The sequence below is a fragment of the Larimichthys crocea genome, chromosome XXI (genome assembly GCF_000972845.2).
Source record: "Larimichthys crocea isolate SSNF chromosome XXI, L_crocea_2.0, whole genome shotgun sequence".
Taxonomy (NCBI): Eukaryota; Metazoa; Chordata; class Actinopteri; family Sciaenidae; genus Larimichthys; species Larimichthys crocea.
Window position 1 is genome coordinate 2,397,961 of NC_040031.1, and position 17,542 is coordinate 2,415,502.

Consider the following 17,542-nt stretch of genomic DNA (forward strand, 5'->3'; position numbering starts at 1 on the left):
ATATATTTAACGAGTAGATCACACACCTGAAACACACTCTGGGGCTTAGCGATGAGCAATGTGGGCCGCGCGCCCCCCTTTGGCTTGGTGCGCCGGTGTGCAGGTGAAACGTTCTCAGTTAGAGATGGAGAGAAAATGTAAAGGTGGCGCAGAAAAACTCTGGGACAAAAAGAAGCTTGCTCTTCAGGCAGATGCTGCGAACTGTGCCAAAATGACTGATATGTTTGCCACAGCAGGGCCTTCATCAGCTCCCGGCGCTGATGACAGTGGTGCCGGTGGCAGTGGCACTCAACAGGAGCATGTTGTTGAACCTGCGGTAAACTGGACTACTGTCAGAACATGTATGAAATGCAACGAGTAGGATAAAGCCACCCAACCCTTTGATGAATATGATAAAATGTCAATCAAATAATTCTGTCTATTGGCCTATGGCCAAGTTGGTTCGTTTAATGCAGGTGAAATGAGCATTAGCGTTATTTTGACTTTAAGACATTGTAGGCTACACTGGCTGGATGAGCCTACTTTTATGTCTTTCATTCTAAACAAAATAGTCTTTAATGTGAGAAAACTTGTTCACCATTCACCAACAATAACAATAAGTCAGTGTTGGTCCGTCCGTCTTCTTCCGCTTATCCGAATACGGGTCGCGGGGGCAGCAGCTTCAGCAGGGAAGCCCAGACTTCCCTCTCCCCAGCCACTTCTGCTAGCTCTCCCAGGAGGACCTCAAGGCGTTCCCAGGCCAGCCGACAGATATAGTCCCTCCAGCGTGTCCTGGGTCTCCCCCGGGGCCGCCTCCCGGAGGGACGTGCCCGGAACATCTCACCAGGGAGACGTCCAGGAGGCATCCACACGAGATGCCCGAGCCACCTTAACTGGTTCCTCTCGATGCGGAGGAGCAGCGGTTCTACTCTGAGCTCCTCGCGGATGGCCGAGCTTCTCACCCTATCTCTAAGGGAGAGCCCAGCCACCCTGCGAAGGAAGCTCATTTCGGCCGCTTGTATTCGCGATCTCATTCTTTCAGTCACTACCCAAAGCTCGTGCCCGTAGGTGAGGGTAGGAACGTAGATCGACTGGTAAATCAAGAGCTTCGCCTTTCGGGTCAGCTCTTTCTTCACCACGACGGACCGGTGCAGAGTCCGCATCACTGCAGAAGCCGCACCGATCTGCCGGTCGATCTCCTGTTCCATCCTTCCCTCACTCGTGAACAAGACCCCAAGATACTTGAACTCCTCCACTTGAGGCAGGATCTCATCCCCGACCCGGAGACTGCACTCCACCCTTTTCCGGCTGAGAACTATGGCCTCGGATTTAGAGGTGCTGATTCTCATCCCAGCCGCTTCGCACTCGGTTGCAAAACGCACCAGAGAGAGCTGAAGGTTACGCTCCGATGAAGCCAACAGGACTAGATCATCCGCAAAAAGCAGCGACCCAATCCTGAGGCCACCGAATCACAGCCCCTCAACGCCCTGGCTGCACCTAGAAATTCTGTCCACAAAGGTTATGAACAGAACCGGTGACAAAGGGCAGTCCTGGCGGAGTCCAACTCTCACGGGAAACAGGTCCGACTTACTGCCGGCAATGCGGACCAAGCTCTAGCACCGAGAGTACAGGGACCGGATAGCCCGTATTAATGGGTCCGGAACCCCATACTCCCGGAGCACCCCCCACAGTACCCCCCGAGGGACACAGTCGAACGCCTTCTCCAGGTCCACAAAACACATGTAGACTGGTTGGGCGAACTCCCATGCACCCTCCAGGGCCGCGCTAAGGGTATAGAGCTGGTCCACAGTTCCACGGCCAGAACGAAAACCACACTGCTCCTCCTGGATCCGAGGTTCGACAATCTTGCGGACCCTCCTCTCCAGGACCCCCGAAAAGACCTTCCTGGGGAGGCTGAGGAGTGTGATCCCCCTATAGTTGGAGCACATCCTCCGGTCCCCCTTTTTGAAGAGGGGAACCACCACCCCGGTCTGCCAGTCCAGAGGCACTGCCCCCGATGTCCACGTGATGTTGCAGAGACGTGTCAACCAGGACAGCCCCACAACATCCAGAGGCTTGAGGAACTCCGGGTGGACCTCATCCACCCCCGGGGCCCTGCCACCGAGGAGTTTTTTGACTACCTCAGCGACCTCAGCCCCAGAGACAGGCAAGACCACCACGGGGTCCCCAAACTGTGCCTCCTCGAAGGAAGACGTGCTGGTGGGATTGAGGAGGTCTTTGAAGTATTCCCTCCACCGACCCAAGACGTCCCCAGTCGAGGTCAGCAGCACCCCGTCCCCACTGAACACAGTGTTGACAGTGCACTGCTTCCCCCGCCTGAGCCGCCGGATGGTGGTCCAGAACCTCCTCGAAGCCGTTCGAAAGTCGCTCTCCATGGCCTCACCGAACTCCTCCCACGCCCGAGTTTTTGCCTCCGCAACCACCGAGGCCGCATTCCGCTTGGCATGTCGATACCCGTCAGCTGCTTCAGGAGTCCCACAGGCCAAAAAGGTTCTGTAGGACTCCTTCTTCAGCTTGACGGCATCCCTCACCGCCGGTGTCCACCAGCGGGTTCGGGGGCCACCGCCACGACAGGCACCGACCACCTTACGGCCACAGCTCTGGTCAGCCGCCTCAACAATGGAGGAATGGAACAAGGTCCACGCGAACTCAATGTCCCCCGCCTCCCCCGGGACATGAGCGAAGCTCTCCCGGAGGTGGGAGTTGAAACTCTTTCTGACAGGAGATTCAGCCAGACGTTCCCAGCAAACCCGCACAGAGCGTTTGGGCCTGCCAGGTCTGACCGCCATCCTCCCTCACCATCGGAACCAACTCACCACCAGGTGGTGATCAGTTAACAGCTCCGCCTCTCTCTTCAACCGAGTGTCCAAAACATGTGGCCGCAAGTCCGACGACACGACCACAAAGTCGATCATCGAACTGCGGCGGAGGGTGTCCTGGTGCCAAGTGCACATATGATGGACACCCTTATGCTTGAACACGGTGTTCGTTATGGACAATCCATGACGAGCACAGAAGTCCAATAACAGAACACCACTCGGGTTCAGATCAGGGGGGCCGTTCCTCCCAATCACGCCCCTCCAGGTCTCACTGTCACTGCCCACGTGAGCATTGAAGTCCCCCAGGAGAACGAGGGAGTCCCCAGAGGGAGCGCTCTCCAGCACCCCCTCTAAAGACTCCAAAAAGGGTGGGTACTCTGAACTGCCATTCGGTGCATAGGCACAGACGACAGTCAGGACCCGTCCCCCCACCCGAAGGCGAAGGGAGGCTACCCTCTCGTCCACCGGGGTGAACCCCAACGTATGAATCTCTCAACCTCGTGCACCAGCTCGGGCTCCTTCCCCGCCAGAGAGGTGACGTTCCATGTCCCCAGAGCCAGCTTCTGCAACCGGGGGTTGGACTGCCAGGGTCCCGCCTCCGACTGCCACCCATCTCTCTCCGCACCTGCCCCCCCCCTGAGACCCCTCCCATGGGTGGTGGGGCCATGGAAGGGGAGCCCATGTCACCTTTTAGGGCTGTGCCCGGCCGGGCACCATGGGTAAGGACCCGACCACCAGGCGCTCGCCAACGAGCCCCACCCCAGGCCTGGCTCCAGGGGGGGGGCCCCGGTGGCCCGCGTCTGGGCAAGGGAAAACTTGGTTCCTTGGTTGTCATTTTATCAGGGGAATTTGAGCTGCACTTTGTCTGGACCTCACCTAGGACCTGTTGCCTTGGGTGACTACCAGGGGCATAAGCCCCCGACAACATAGCTCCTAGGATCATTGGAACACGCAAACCCTCCACTGCGGTAAGGTGGCAGCTCCAGGAGGGCTACATAAATGGGTACATAAAATAAACAAAGTATCATAGTTTAGTCCGTGATTTCAACTGGATAATCTTAGTTTGAGAGACATTTCAGGTAGACTGTGGAGGATTTGACCGGTCTGACTGGTTTCTTTTCAAGCAACACTTCTGCAGCCTAAAAGCCAATTTAAATTAATGGAAATACAACTTTCTCCCACAGTGCCAGATCCTGCCTGAATGCAGCCTTAGAGACACACAGTTAGCCCTATAATGTCTTTATAAAAATTGTTAGACTATGACTGCAGGATCATTTGTGTTTATTTGCTGCTAAATCCACTTACTACAAAGGTACAATCACCATATATATATATATAGATTTTACAATTGCAATTTAGAAATGGCTCAAAAGGATTCTGAAATTATTCATCATGATGGCAATTTGTAGAAAGTCTGAATTCATTGTGTTTCAGGTCTGTGTGTTTTGAGTGATTAGAGCTATGCTAACTTCATTTATAGTAATAAGTTGTCTCAAGGAATTTACTACTACTACTCAATTTACTGGAGCCACTCCATGCACAAGTCAAGTGGTACAACAAGGACAGTATGGGTTACCAACTAGTTAGAATGCTAAATTCAGTAGCTATGACTGCAACATAATACATAGACTTCTTTTACATAATGTTGTAGCTGTTACCTCTTCATATTTAATTTTTTGAACCATTCATGAACTATACATTTTTCTACATAGCTTCTTTAAGTCTGAAGTTGAGTTTGGGGTTAAAGTCTACCTGCCTGTCTAACAGATCAGTAAAATAAGAAGAAAATAACAATAATAAAGTGCCAAAAACTGCAGTTTCTCAAATGGCCACTTCCACGTTGGCTTCACATCCTGAGACTTACACAATGATCAAGTTTTGTAGTTTCTGTTTTCATTTTACATATTTTCAGAGGCAGGTTCATTACGTCCCATGCATACTTGGTAAGTTTTATGTAACATCATGTGGGTGATGTGTGTGTGTGTGTGTGTGCATGTATTTCATTTTCATGTTAAACGTGTAGTTCTTCTTCTCTTTTAAATCATACTTACACAGTGTCAAGTGAGTTGAGATCCCTGATTCACTAAAACCAGCATAAAAGTAGTATGAGACTCTCAATCAGGCCCTAAAGTGGAAAACAGGGGACTTTCCATTGTCAGTAACAGTTAAAAGGTGAACAATGGGACGGGACTCGTCTGAATAAGGCAATGCACAGAGATTATAATATCCAAAAGGAAACTTGATTATATGATTAGAACTGATTATTTGTTGTTGTTGTGTTTTTTTTGGACTTATGTTTTATTATTTTGTTTTACAATACAAATAAAAACAATTTCCAACCATACAACAAATTAAAGAGGCAGTGGGCCAAATGACCTGACAGTAACAACAACAAAACAAAACAGGGGGCCCAAGGCAGTGTTGGTGTATCTGAAGTAAGACTTCAGCATAGAAGTTTGTCCAATGTCCACTGTACCATTGTCTAGGAATAAGTATTAATTTAATATTTAATTCCTTTGAGAGCCCCTAGAAAGAGCCGGCTTGGAAAAATAATTTGGGGCAATATGAGGTCAGACGGAGGGCCTTCGACTTTGTCCAAGTCAGCTTTAGAATGACTTTATAATTCGGAGTAGAGCGGGAACGGATTTGTCAGGGTTTGTGATGAAGACTAGAGTATCATTAGCATAAAGCAAAAGTTTCTATGTATAGCCTCCAATCATGATATCAGGGATATCAGGTTCCTTATGAATTGCCGCAGCCAGGGGTTCTATTGCTAGGCAAAATAATAGAGGAGAAAGTGATGAACCTTGCTGGGTCCCACGGCCAAGTCTGAAATAAGAGAATGCCACCCGATTAGTTTGAACAGCAGGTGCATTGTATAATAGTTTCACCCACTTCAGAAATGTCTGTCTGAAGGCAAAAATGTCCAGCATCTGAAAAAGAAAGTGCCATTCTACACAATCAAAAGCTTTTTCCACATCAGGGGAATGATTTATTGATTATTATTAATTATGAATGTATGTCGGGCAGTGTTTAGCTCAGTTGGTAGAGCAGCCCCCCCTTGCACAAAGGCTCAGGCTCAGGAAGCCCAGGCTTCAAATCTGACCTGTGGCTCCCACACGTCATTCCCTGTCTTTCTCTCCCCTCATTTCTTGTCACTCTTCAGCTGTCTCTATCAAATAAAGCTTGAAAAGGCCAAAAAAATAATCTTTAAAAAAAAAATGTTATGTATGAAAATAAGTTAGAAAATAAGGTCAAAAGTAAATCATGTTGAAATGTTGAGTATAGAACTTGATGACAAAAATTCACCAGGCAGGTGTGGCAGAGTTGTACATTGTGTACTTTTTTTCTCTTTTTTTTTTTGCTCTACCAACTGAGCTAAACACCGCCCCGTAACATTGTGTAATTAACTGCCTCCTTTGCTTCTTCTTTCTCTTTCGGCCAAGTTGCAATACTTTGTAACATCACATGACCTGCATCACTGTCATGATACTGTGAGGAGGCGTGTAAGCTGTAATTCTTCAGTCAGCTCGTAATATATATATCAGGCCAAGCAACGAGACGGGACTCAGACAGCCATACGACTCGATCAGGGACTCCGACATTCCTTTCAAAGAAGGCAGTTCATAACCAACTGTAAAGATGATCGATCAAGACGTTGCAATTGAAGCTTTGGGCATAATCTGCAATGCTCATGTATCATCTGTTCAAAGACCACGTTCAGCTGGCATGGATTGTCATGTACAGCGGATGGGCATCAATAATTTCATCTGCACAATGGTGGATTCAGAACAAACCTGGTAATTATTGTTTTTTCTGACTTTCTGTGCTTAGACGATACCCTTGAAATAACTTCTTTTTTTTTAAACAGATTTCACTACAACGGTCATGAGAGAGTTTGCAAATGTATTTTCCTCTTCGCAGAATGTGTTGTGAACAAACTGACTAGAATTTATATGTGACTGACCGTTAATGTGCTTTGAACATTACAGCAGGGTGTCAGGACTGAATTACAGACACCTCCAAAGCATGTTGCAAGGTTCTGGACAAGATGATGACGCAGGAGGCTTTGCTGAAGCCCACATGATGGATGTTTCAACAACATCAAGGAATCTTGTCATTGACCAAAATGAATTCTTTGACCCACCGTTCAACTATGATTTCACCCATTTGAAAGACACAGAGACCTATTTCAGAGGTGGAGAGGTGTATGAACGCCCATGTGGTTGGCAGCGTTTTGGTCTGAAGGCAAGTATGCTTTTGATTTCCTTCCAACTAATTTATGAAACATCACTGGCACATTATCAACAACTGCTACAAACCAAGCAGAGACCTCTCTTGGAAGTGCCAAAAACTGCAGTTCCTGCTACGGCCACTTCAGGCTGACTACAGAACAAGTCAATCTCTATAAGCCCCCATGTTAAAATGCCCAGCTTCACAGCAGAAATAAACATGTTTATAGCCTGGTACAAAAACAGTTTTGGTCTTAATAGCTAAGGTGGGTGAAAAAGACTTCCTCTTGGATTTCTTACTATAACAATTGCTAGTTGGTGGATCAGATATACTGTATGCTCAATTGAATAAGAACACTGTGAAAACACCATCAGAAATGGTCTTAAGAGTAATTTATGGTTCTGCTCTAAATTCAGCTGGAAACTACCAGATTTCACCAGATCACATTTCACACACACATGAGACACTTTTCATTTGAAATTTTGCTTAGTGCAGCTTTAAAGTTATGCCTGATATGTTTTGCTCTAACATATCTGTCCTGTTGTTGTTGAAGATATTACGGGTCAGTTTTACTTTTTTTTTTTTTTTACTTTCCTTTGTAAATCTTGTGGACTTTACACCCACACAGGGTTCACTGTAAACCTTCATCAAATGTGTCAGCCAGTCTTTAAAATGATGAAAAAACAAGAGATCAACAAAAACTTCTAATGTCATATAAATGTTTTAAATGTTTCGTCACAGGTCCTGGGTAAATACGATGGAAACACCTGGCTAGGGACCCGGTATCGTAGCACACAGTCAGTGCCAGGAGAGTGGCCTGTGTCCTTCCATGGGACATCAAAGGCCGGGGAGGAGAGTGGCCTGTGTCCTTCCATGGGACATCAAAGGCCGGGGCTGATGGCATCATTTCTGGATTTTACGAGGTTTGATTATATGTCAGCTATTATCAGTGGTAAATGTTATATATATATACATATACATAAAAGTCTTAGGTCTGAGTTGATTTATTGTATATGTACAAACTCTAGTGATATAATCAGACATTATACAATAATGTTAATTTGAATCTAATTCTTATTTGTTTTTCAACAGCCTGGCCCAGGTGCTGTTTATGGCAGGGGGATTTATTCTACTCCTTATATCAAAGAGGCAGAAAAATATGCCAAATCATTCGTCTCCTACAAGACGGGCAAGAAGTACATGGTGATTCTGCAGAATCGTATCAACCCCAGGTACAGGGAGAAACACAACAGCGACAAGTACTGGCTGGTTCGCATCCCCAGAGGAACATCAGATGAAGAAGAGCAGCAGATGGTCGAGAGGGCCATCCGCCCTTATGGACTTCTGTTGAAACAACTTAATTAACTGGGTAAAAAAGGTCACAAGAAAAAAAAATGTATTTCCTAAGTTGTATTTTGATATTCAGTAGGTGTGTTGTCTTTGAAGTGTAAACAGTGTCTGTAGTAATCCATGCAAAATACTCTCTGATGTCAAATTAAAATCATAGCTATATATGTGTGAGTGTGACCTTCCTGCAATGAAATTTCTCTGCTCCATGTTTTATTAAGCCATAACATTAAATAAACAGAATTTTTTCAAACATTTCTTATCAATGTCTCTCTATACCAAAAAATCATGTGATTTACTGCAGATTAACAGCACTGAAAGTGAAACAATCTACTTCTATTTTAAGCGCTGAAACTTTTGCAAAGTACACCATTCATGGCCATGTAACCTGACCTGAGACTTTGTTTTTAATCACATGAAGGATACATTTTTAAAGTTCTTTTGATGTATGGCATGCACTTGTGGAAAATATGGATGACAAGACCGATGCTTTTTGCAGCACTGAACTCATAGATGTGCATTCATATTTGTAATAAGGGCTTTATGCATTGTAATCTGTCTATGTACACTGTAAATTTATGGAAAATAATACATTTTTACAATAAAGTAACAGTTTTTTAAAAACTGTTTACAAAATTCACATTATCTGTACATTACATTATCTGAAAATTAAAAATAACTAAATGATTATTTGTAATTAAATATGTGGCATGTTTATCTCCATACTAACAATTTAACATTTTTCTTTGTAACATTAGCATCAATCTTGTTCATTGTACACAAAAAAAAGTACAAAGCTGCACTGCTGTCTTGATGGTGAAACTTTTTGCCATGTTGAGCCTCATCCAGTGAGTAAAAACACAAACATGCCAATGAATTGAAAAAGGTTGGTTCAATTCCCAGCTCCTTCAGTCTAGTCAAAATGTCCATGAATAAAATACTGAACCCTGACTGTATCTGTGTCATTAGTGTAAGAATGAATGGGTGAATGTTTTGTAAAAGGGCATTGAGCCATTACTAGATCATAATTCAGGAAAAAAACTTCAAAATCATGACTGAAAAAACAGTTCACAGATTGTTCTTGTGGACAGTCTGAACACATCCTGCAGTGACATTTTCAGTCCTCTGTTTTTAATTTACATATTGCACCAGCATCATCACAGAGTCAGTGTTTGTTTATATGTTCTGGGCTACTGTAGGAAAATGGAAAACCTGCAACGTCTGTAAATATAAAAGGCTCATTCTAAGGTAATAAAAACAATATGATTCTTATGTTTAGCTGATTACAGACTAATGAAAACATAGTTATGAATATTATATTCAATTTCTGCCTTATTCTGTAAATGAAGCACTATAAATGCGACACACAGGAAAATGTACCATGCAGTGCACCTGTGTGACGTCACTTGTATTCGTTATGTTTCCCCACACATTTATTCAGGTTTTTACTTTTAATTTGTCATTATATAGGTAGGTAGGTAGGTAGGTAGGTAGGTAGGTAGGTAGGTAGGTAGGTTAAGAAAAGAAGACAATGTTATTAGAAAAAATACAAAACATTACAGATTAACCTGGATATCAAATTTCATATTTGCATTCATTTTCATTACATTTTAAGATTTCACTAACTGTGCATTGGGCTACTCTGTGTATGGAAAACAAAAAAACTGATCAAAGAGTAAGCACAATATTAACCATTTTTAGACATTTTGAGATTTTTGACATCAAATATATGACTTTCTAAGGCCCAATTATCAGATATATATAAAATAGTCAAAATTATGACATATCAAGACAACATGCTATGTCTAATCTTTTTGGATGATTTTATTTTTCACAATTTTATTTATTCATTTATTTTTTTTCTCTTCATTTAAGTACTGAAATGATAAAAATATAGAGATATTAGGTTTTCTTTGACCAAGAAAATGGGCTTTGGTAGTAACAGACTACAACAACATGAAGCAGATGTCCAGAGGGCCACAAGTCTCACAAGGTCACGTGGAGTTTGGCTAACACAAGCTGATTTTATGTAGCTTAGTTACGGTGGGAATGGGCAGTATGTTTTCAAGGCGATGTGCATCTTATCTCTAACCAAAGCAGTTAATAGATAGAATGAAGAATATAAACAGCTGCTGCAGCAGCCTGCAAGCATTAACACTGTACACCTGCAGGCTGCTAACATGGCTTTCTTCAAGCAGATGCTCGGTCTTCTTGTCTTCCTTGTAGTCTTTGACCGCTCCTGGGCTGAAGAGAAGGTGAGGATACATGTGCTGTCTGTCTTTGAATTAACATTTTCTGAAGGATAATGAGGATAAAATTTGTGATTTACTGCTGAGGGATCTTGTTCAGTTAATCCCGTGACACCAGGATGATTCTTTCTCTCCTGTGTAAACACATTTGAATAATCCATATAATAATATAAATAATAATGCATATCCCAAACAGATTAAATAATTTATGATGAATTAGAGCGCAATGTGGATAATGTGTTGCATGAAACACTTAAGGGCACATTCAAGAAAAACGTAAATTAAAGGTGTTTATAATGATATCTATAATAAAAGACCTATTGAAAACATATATACATATTATTAATGTGTATATCTTACACATCCGGTGTATTGAACTGTTTATTTTGCCTGTTCTTATCTGGTGTCATACCTTGAACTTTGATTGAATTGATTAACACACAAAAGAACTTGTTCTATGAAAAAACTTTTTCTACTTTTTGGGCTAAGTAGAATCAGTCTGTGCAGATCATTGGATTTTCCTGATGTTGATGAAGACATACATAGAGAGGGATGAGTGATCTATAGTTAGAAAGTAAAGACAGCAGACTGTGCATGCCACTCTACATGAATAACACTGGGGAACATAATTTTTGTTGAGTTAGGTCTGACAGCTGTTTTTAACTAAGTTTTGGGTGCGGAATCCAAAACTGATCTCAGTTTTTCTCTATCACGTCAAGTTTACTTTTAACTATATTAACTATAGGATTCCCATTTTCTTAAAAAATATGAAAAAATACTGTACTTAACAGATATGTGCTTGTTTTCACTAAACAAAAGTAACAGCCTGTGCAATGATCTTTTTGCTCTTGACAAACCATGGGGATAACAAATGCCAACTTTTCATGTGTTCCTTTGGTCCACATGCGTAAACTCTCGATACACTGCACACTTTGTGAGGGGGCCATGGCTCGTCTTGGTCACAGAGTTTTACTTTAAAATATGCCAAATATGCTTGTTTGACAAATGCACTGATTTCTGCCCTCTGACTTGAAATGGTGAAACTACCACAAATATAGCAAAAGGAGTCAGGGTTGTTTAGGTAATTACGACGAGAAGTAGCAGGAGCAGACATGATCTGGAACAAAGAAAATATATACCCATGTAAATAAAACACTAAAATAGAATAGTTACAAGCTTTGAAAACTACAAAAACAGCATAAAACGAAGTATACAAGCTTTGAAAACTACAAAAACAGCATAAAACGAAGTAGAACTTAGAACGGTATACCCATGGTTACAAGGTTAAGAGAAAAGCCAGCACAAATCCTCTTCATTCCTACTATGCTGGCTTTTTGCTTGCAGATTTTGATAGTACTGACCTATTGGGAGCTGCACACACCTCTCACCGCACTGTCTCAATTGTGACTGCACAAACAAGTTGCCACATAGCTGTAGATGAGTCCAGTCGTAATCAGCTGGCGAGTCTTACTACAGCTAATCAGTGGAATTTTGCTTATCTGAGGGTAAGCTGTGGAGAAAAAACTTGACGTGCTAGAAAAAAACTGACTGTAATTTTGGAATCAGCATGCCAATTTCAGTTTTAATCAGCATGAAAATCTAACTCAACAGATTATTTTTTTTCAAATTGTTTCCCAGTGTAATATTTAACCTACTCATGGTGATGTCGTCTCCCTGATGTAGGAACTGTCTGTCTCTGAGCTTCTGTGGAAGGCAAACAAGGATGTTGGTAAGTCACCATGCACTTCTACATTTATTTATTTATAAATCTTTATGGGACAGTGTACAATAATGCGTACATGTATTCCTTTTAGTAAATTTAATGGGTAAATTACCATGAAATTTGAGGAGTACATTCACATTTCAAGGCAAATCTATTGCACCACCCTCAAAATAAAACTTAATTTTTAGCCTGATAAGAGACTTAGGCTTGTTTATGATCTGATGATGAGAAGCAGAATTCTTATGCCAAACCTTTACAGTAATACACAGATATATTTTTAAGGTAGGTTAACTAATTGAGCTCATTTAAATGATCAAATTACTGATTGAGCTTTTAATCTCCTCTCCTACAGTGCACAGAGAGGACGAGCCCCTTGTCGTGGATGACATCGCTTATGACAATGAAAATGAGAGAAACGCTGATCCCTGCACCTCCCGCGGCTGCATGTGGGGCAAATCCAATGATGGAAAGGTCTATGTGCCGTATGTCATCGCTGGACATTACTGTAAGTGACGTTGTTTTTTGTTGTTGTTGTTAAACAGCCGACCAGAAGATTTGATGTAATGTAGAACCATAATATGGGATGTAATGTGCTTAATGTAAAATTCAAGTTAAATTATCAAGTGTAAATTTAACATCTGATTAATGATCAATTAAATTAAGATAAAATGTAGTATTGTTGTTTCTTTGCAAAACAACGGTTTAGGTGAAGTGATCAGAAGTTCCATGCTTCCTCATTTGCCATGACGAAATGTCCCAAGACATTTGTTATATACAGTATTTTGTTGAGGTGTGAGTTTACTTTATCCAAACAATGTTTAAACCAGAGAAATCCCCCCAAAAATTTCAAAATAACAGGTTATTTCATTTGGTCGCCTGTCGTATCGTATCCCCTTTGCCTCCTTTAGTTGCTCTGACTTCTGGGTAAACACGGGATACGTTGCAGAGTGAGGAAGGAAGTCAGTAAATGTAACATGAATTAAACTTTAACACATTCACATCCGTGGACATGATTTTTGCCTGTGCCATGTCAGTAAACTGCATCTTATGTCTATCAGAGACTCAAGCCAAACACGGCAGAGTGACATGAAGAGACTGCTGCCAAACTGCACAAACAAACCTGGAGAAAGTTTTTTTGCCAAACCTTTGCCAGAACATTGTCACATCTGACCAACAACTGATCATGTGTTATGACATCACATGTCTCCTCAGCTTCTCGTGAGCGTTCTATCATCGAGCGCGGTCTGCTGTCCTTCAATGACGTCACTTGCATCCGTTTCGTCAAACGCACCAACCAGAGAGATTACCTGAACATCCAGTCTGACAATGGGTAACAAACTCTGTGTATGTGTGTGTGTGTGTAAACTATATACAGCATATTAATTTAAACCTGTGAAATTAATATAATAGTTAATTAATAAATAACAGTGCCATGAACTTTTTCTACCTGCTTTGATTATTCTTATTTCTTGCAGGTGTTACTCCTATGTCGGCCGCCGTGGTTATTCCCAGACATTGTCTCTGGACCGTCAGGGCTGCCTCTACCACAGCACCGTCCAGCACGAGCTGCTCCACGCCCTGGGCTTCAACCACGAACAGTGCCGCTCTGACAGGGACCAGTACATCAAGATCCTTTGGCATAACATCCAGTCCGGTCTGTACACCTGACACCTGAGATTCATCGATTATTAAAACTGTCTAATCTTTGCAGTAGTGCAAGTTTTGTTCCGGTTCATAAGGCAAAATCGTAATCCTAAAATAATCACAAATTTAATCTTAAATCAAAAATCCCAATCTTGATCATCAGATAACTAAGCATATTTCTATCCTAGTGTCGCCTAAACTAAATGTAATTCCTCAGTCTTGAGCTTCTCAATTTACTATGAAAACCACTGTATGTCAAATTAAAACTGACAGTTGAAATCTTTAATTGGTCTGAAAATGAGAATTTTGGGAACTAAAATTGTTCCCAAATCTATCTAATCAATACCGGACTAAGGGTAACCAAAATATAACCTAAGGCCTGGACACACCAGAAAGTCTTCACTCACAGGGCTAAACAGTGCACTGCTATACCCGGTAAGATAGCTGCTAACTTACTAGCCTGCCACAATAATTAGCGAGTTAGCCTTGATATCTCTATTTTCCCTTTTCTCGATTTTCTATCTAATTCAATAAAATAGAAACTGAACGGGGAAAATAAGCTCAAAGTTAACAGGTTTGTTAACAGTCAGTTAGCAGTAAGTTCACAAGAGACATATTTATACCATCAAGCCCTGTCTCATAACTGTAAACTATATCTCTGTTGTGGAGCAGTTAATGCTCAGTCAGAAGTGGATGGCAATAAGAAAGATTTCATTTTGGACTCTCTGACTATCCGTCCTCTCAAAGGTCATCACTATTAGGTTTTCTATTAGACAGCTTTTGGATGTTTTAAATGTCATTCCTGACGCAAAACTCACGTATTGATGAACTGAACTGATCAAAAGTTTGTGATTTTCTGCCTTTTCCTACCCTTGCTGTTATTTTTTTTCTCTTAGGTTGGGAATACGCCTTCGACAAGATCAACACTCTGAACCAGGGAACACCCTACGATTACAACTCTGTCATGCAGTACCACAGGTTGATACGACTACTGTACATTTTAAACATAAACATAAATATAATAGTTATGAATAGCCATGAACGGAGGAATTAGATATACTAAACTGTTTCTTGTAACAGACTGTAAGCATTTATTTCTGCTGTGACGTTGGACATTTTAATATGGGGGTTTATGGAGATTGACAGCCTCAAGTGGGCGTTCGAAGAACTACAATTGTTAGCACTTCAATTTTAAGCCGAGGTTTCCATTTATTTGCAAATTGAGTTTCTTTACTTATTACACTGCTGAACTCTTTATACTTGCAGGTATGCCTTCTCTGGGAACAATCGGCCCACTATGGAGCCCATCCCCAACGCCAATGTTGAATTCGGCACAGCTAAGCAGATGAGCAAGAATGACATCGCCAGAGTGAACACTCTGTACAAATGTTAAACAGTGAGTGTTAAACAAACATCAAGTTTGAATGTATGCTCTACTTCTGTTGCTGTGAGTGTATGGTTTGGAAAGACACATTTTTGTTGCCTTTAACATGTTTCTGTCTTGTTTTTCCAACAGGTGATGAAAGCAACATGACAAGCAACATGCTTAACTAACTCCCACAGTGTTTTCTCACTCTTTAATACAATCAAAGACAATGTATTGACAATAAACCTTCAAACATTAAGGCATTGTTTGTTGTTTGTAAAGTGTAAAAGTATGAGGGGCCTTTAGGGACATTATTACAACATACTGAATTTCAATATATTATTTGAGAGTGTTTCAGTATGTATGTAAGAGAAAAATTCTGAATAATGTTCCTAACGTCCCCATATATAAAAGCTGCAGAATGTGTTGTTTTTTAACACAAATCAAATGACTTCTTCACTTCAATGTGAAAACCTGAACCCACTGAGAATTATCACCCAACTCTGAAACTTGGCTGAGCTTTTTTAGCCATCATGTCGGCTAGATGTTGACATGATGGCTAATGATGCTTTAAGGCCTCATGTCACGCATTGTTTGAGTTTTAGGGAACATTTGGTATTTGACTTTCACCATGATTATAAACTTGTATTCCAGCAGCAGCCATCATTTGTTTTCAGCAAAAGGTCTGTTAAACCGGCCGTGCACCAACAGTAGACAGACAAAGTTAGACTAGCTGGTGAAGAACATCCAGCTGCTAAACAGTCCAATACTTTTCTCAGGAAATGACTGTGAAGATCGAACTTCAACACAACTTTAATGGCATAATGTTGTTCTATTGTATGTGTAAGTGTAAAGCAGTTGTACTGCTGCTGTCTTTTTTAGGTACAACACCAAATTTAAAGCAGATTGAATTTAGCTATGAAGGTTAAATTGTACACATTGAAACATTCGCCTTATTAACACACAAACCACAAGCATGTGTTAGTCTTCAACTAGCTTCAGTATAGAACAAAGACAAAGTGACATATTGTACATACATTTACATTTTCTAGTACTTATGTTTTTATTTTACTTAATGTTTGTGATGCACAGATTTTTTTGTATGTAAAAAAAAGAAAAAAAAAAAGCCAGGCTGTGAACATGTTTATTTCTGCTGCAAAGTTTAGACATTTTAATATGGGAGTGTGGGGTAGCTCACCTGGTAGAGCATGCACTCCAAGTCTTTACTGTAGCAACCCAGGCTCAGTTCCAGCCCTGGGTTCCTTGCTGCATGTTATCCCCCCTCTCTCTCTCTCTCTCTCTCTCTCTCTCTCTCTCCATGTCCTGATTCTCTCTTATCCCTTTCATCCTTTCCTTCTCTTGACTTTTAACTCCCACCTTTTTCCAACATATCCCATTCAGAGAAAAGCTATAATGTTTACTGTAATTATATCACACTATATGTAGTTACACATGCAGTATTAAAGATTAAACAGCTTTTAACAGCCCACCAGAGGATATTTCACTTTAATTTTCATTTACTGTTAGGAGCAAGAGAGGTGACATTATTCAATATTTCACCCAAATAACTTTGTTTATTCATCTTGTCTTTTGGTGACCTTTTAGAGGTCCCTGACTCTGAGGATGAGAACTAACTAAATCCACCTTGAGCAGCTATCACAGTCAAATACTGCTCACACATTGCTGCATCATATTATTGATTTAACTAACTATTAAATACTATAATCGTTACAGGAACACTTCACAGGAAAATAAATGACACAAGAAAAAAGTTTCAATACTGACAAATGACAAAAAAATGTGTAGAACATTTTGGAGCAAAACTTCACCTCCTGCTCAGCCCGGCTGAGACACCACCAGGACCACGAGACCCAGAATGCACTTCATTTCATGTCAACAAATAAACCTGCAGCAAGACATACAACATCCAACAACCCATCTGTGACTTCTTAATTCTGATTACAGATCTGATTTTTGCCACCCTGTTCAGTGTAAAAACATTTGACCTAATGAACTTTAGAATGATACTCACTGCTACTCCTGAGGCGAGGAAGGTAAGTGAGCAGTGCAACATCACACTATAAAGCATCAAATACCGGAAAAAAATCCTTATAAGGATACTGAGGAAGAAACAGGGTGGAAAGAGCTCCTGATAAGAATA

The 17,542-nt window shown here is 41.6% G+C and overlaps 2 protein-coding genes across 2 annotated transcripts; both read left to right on the plus strand.

Annotated features, from left to right (window-relative positions):
• The first annotated feature begins 6,297 nt into the window (after window positions 1–6,297).
• Window positions 6,298–8,654, plus strand: LOC113744151 (uncharacterized). The gene is made up of 5 exons (XM_027272515.1): window positions 6,298–6,619; window positions 6,812–7,067; window positions 7,794–7,895; window positions 7,940–7,975; window positions 8,145–8,654. Exons 1-5 carry the CDS (start codon window positions 6,462–6,464, stop codon window positions 8,415–8,417), a joined length of 825 nt encoding a protein of 274 aa, XP_027128316.1. The 5' UTR covers window positions 6,298–6,461; the 3' UTR covers window positions 8,418–8,654.
• Window positions 8,655–10,536: 1,882 nt separating this feature from the next.
• Window positions 10,537–15,640, plus strand: LOC104938433 (high choriolytic enzyme 1). Its single transcript, XM_010754823.3, has 8 exons — window positions 10,537–10,654; window positions 12,332–12,377; window positions 12,724–12,876; window positions 13,584–13,701; window positions 13,847–14,025; window positions 14,912–14,993; window positions 15,282–15,411; window positions 15,532–15,640. The coding sequence occupies exons 1-7, from the start codon at window positions 10,580–10,582 to the stop codon at window positions 15,406–15,408; spliced, it is 780 nt and encodes a 259-aa protein (XP_010753125.2). The 5' UTR covers window positions 10,537–10,579; the 3' UTR covers window positions 15,409–15,411; window positions 15,532–15,640.
• The last annotated feature ends 1,902 nt before the right edge of the window (window positions 15,641–17,542 follow it).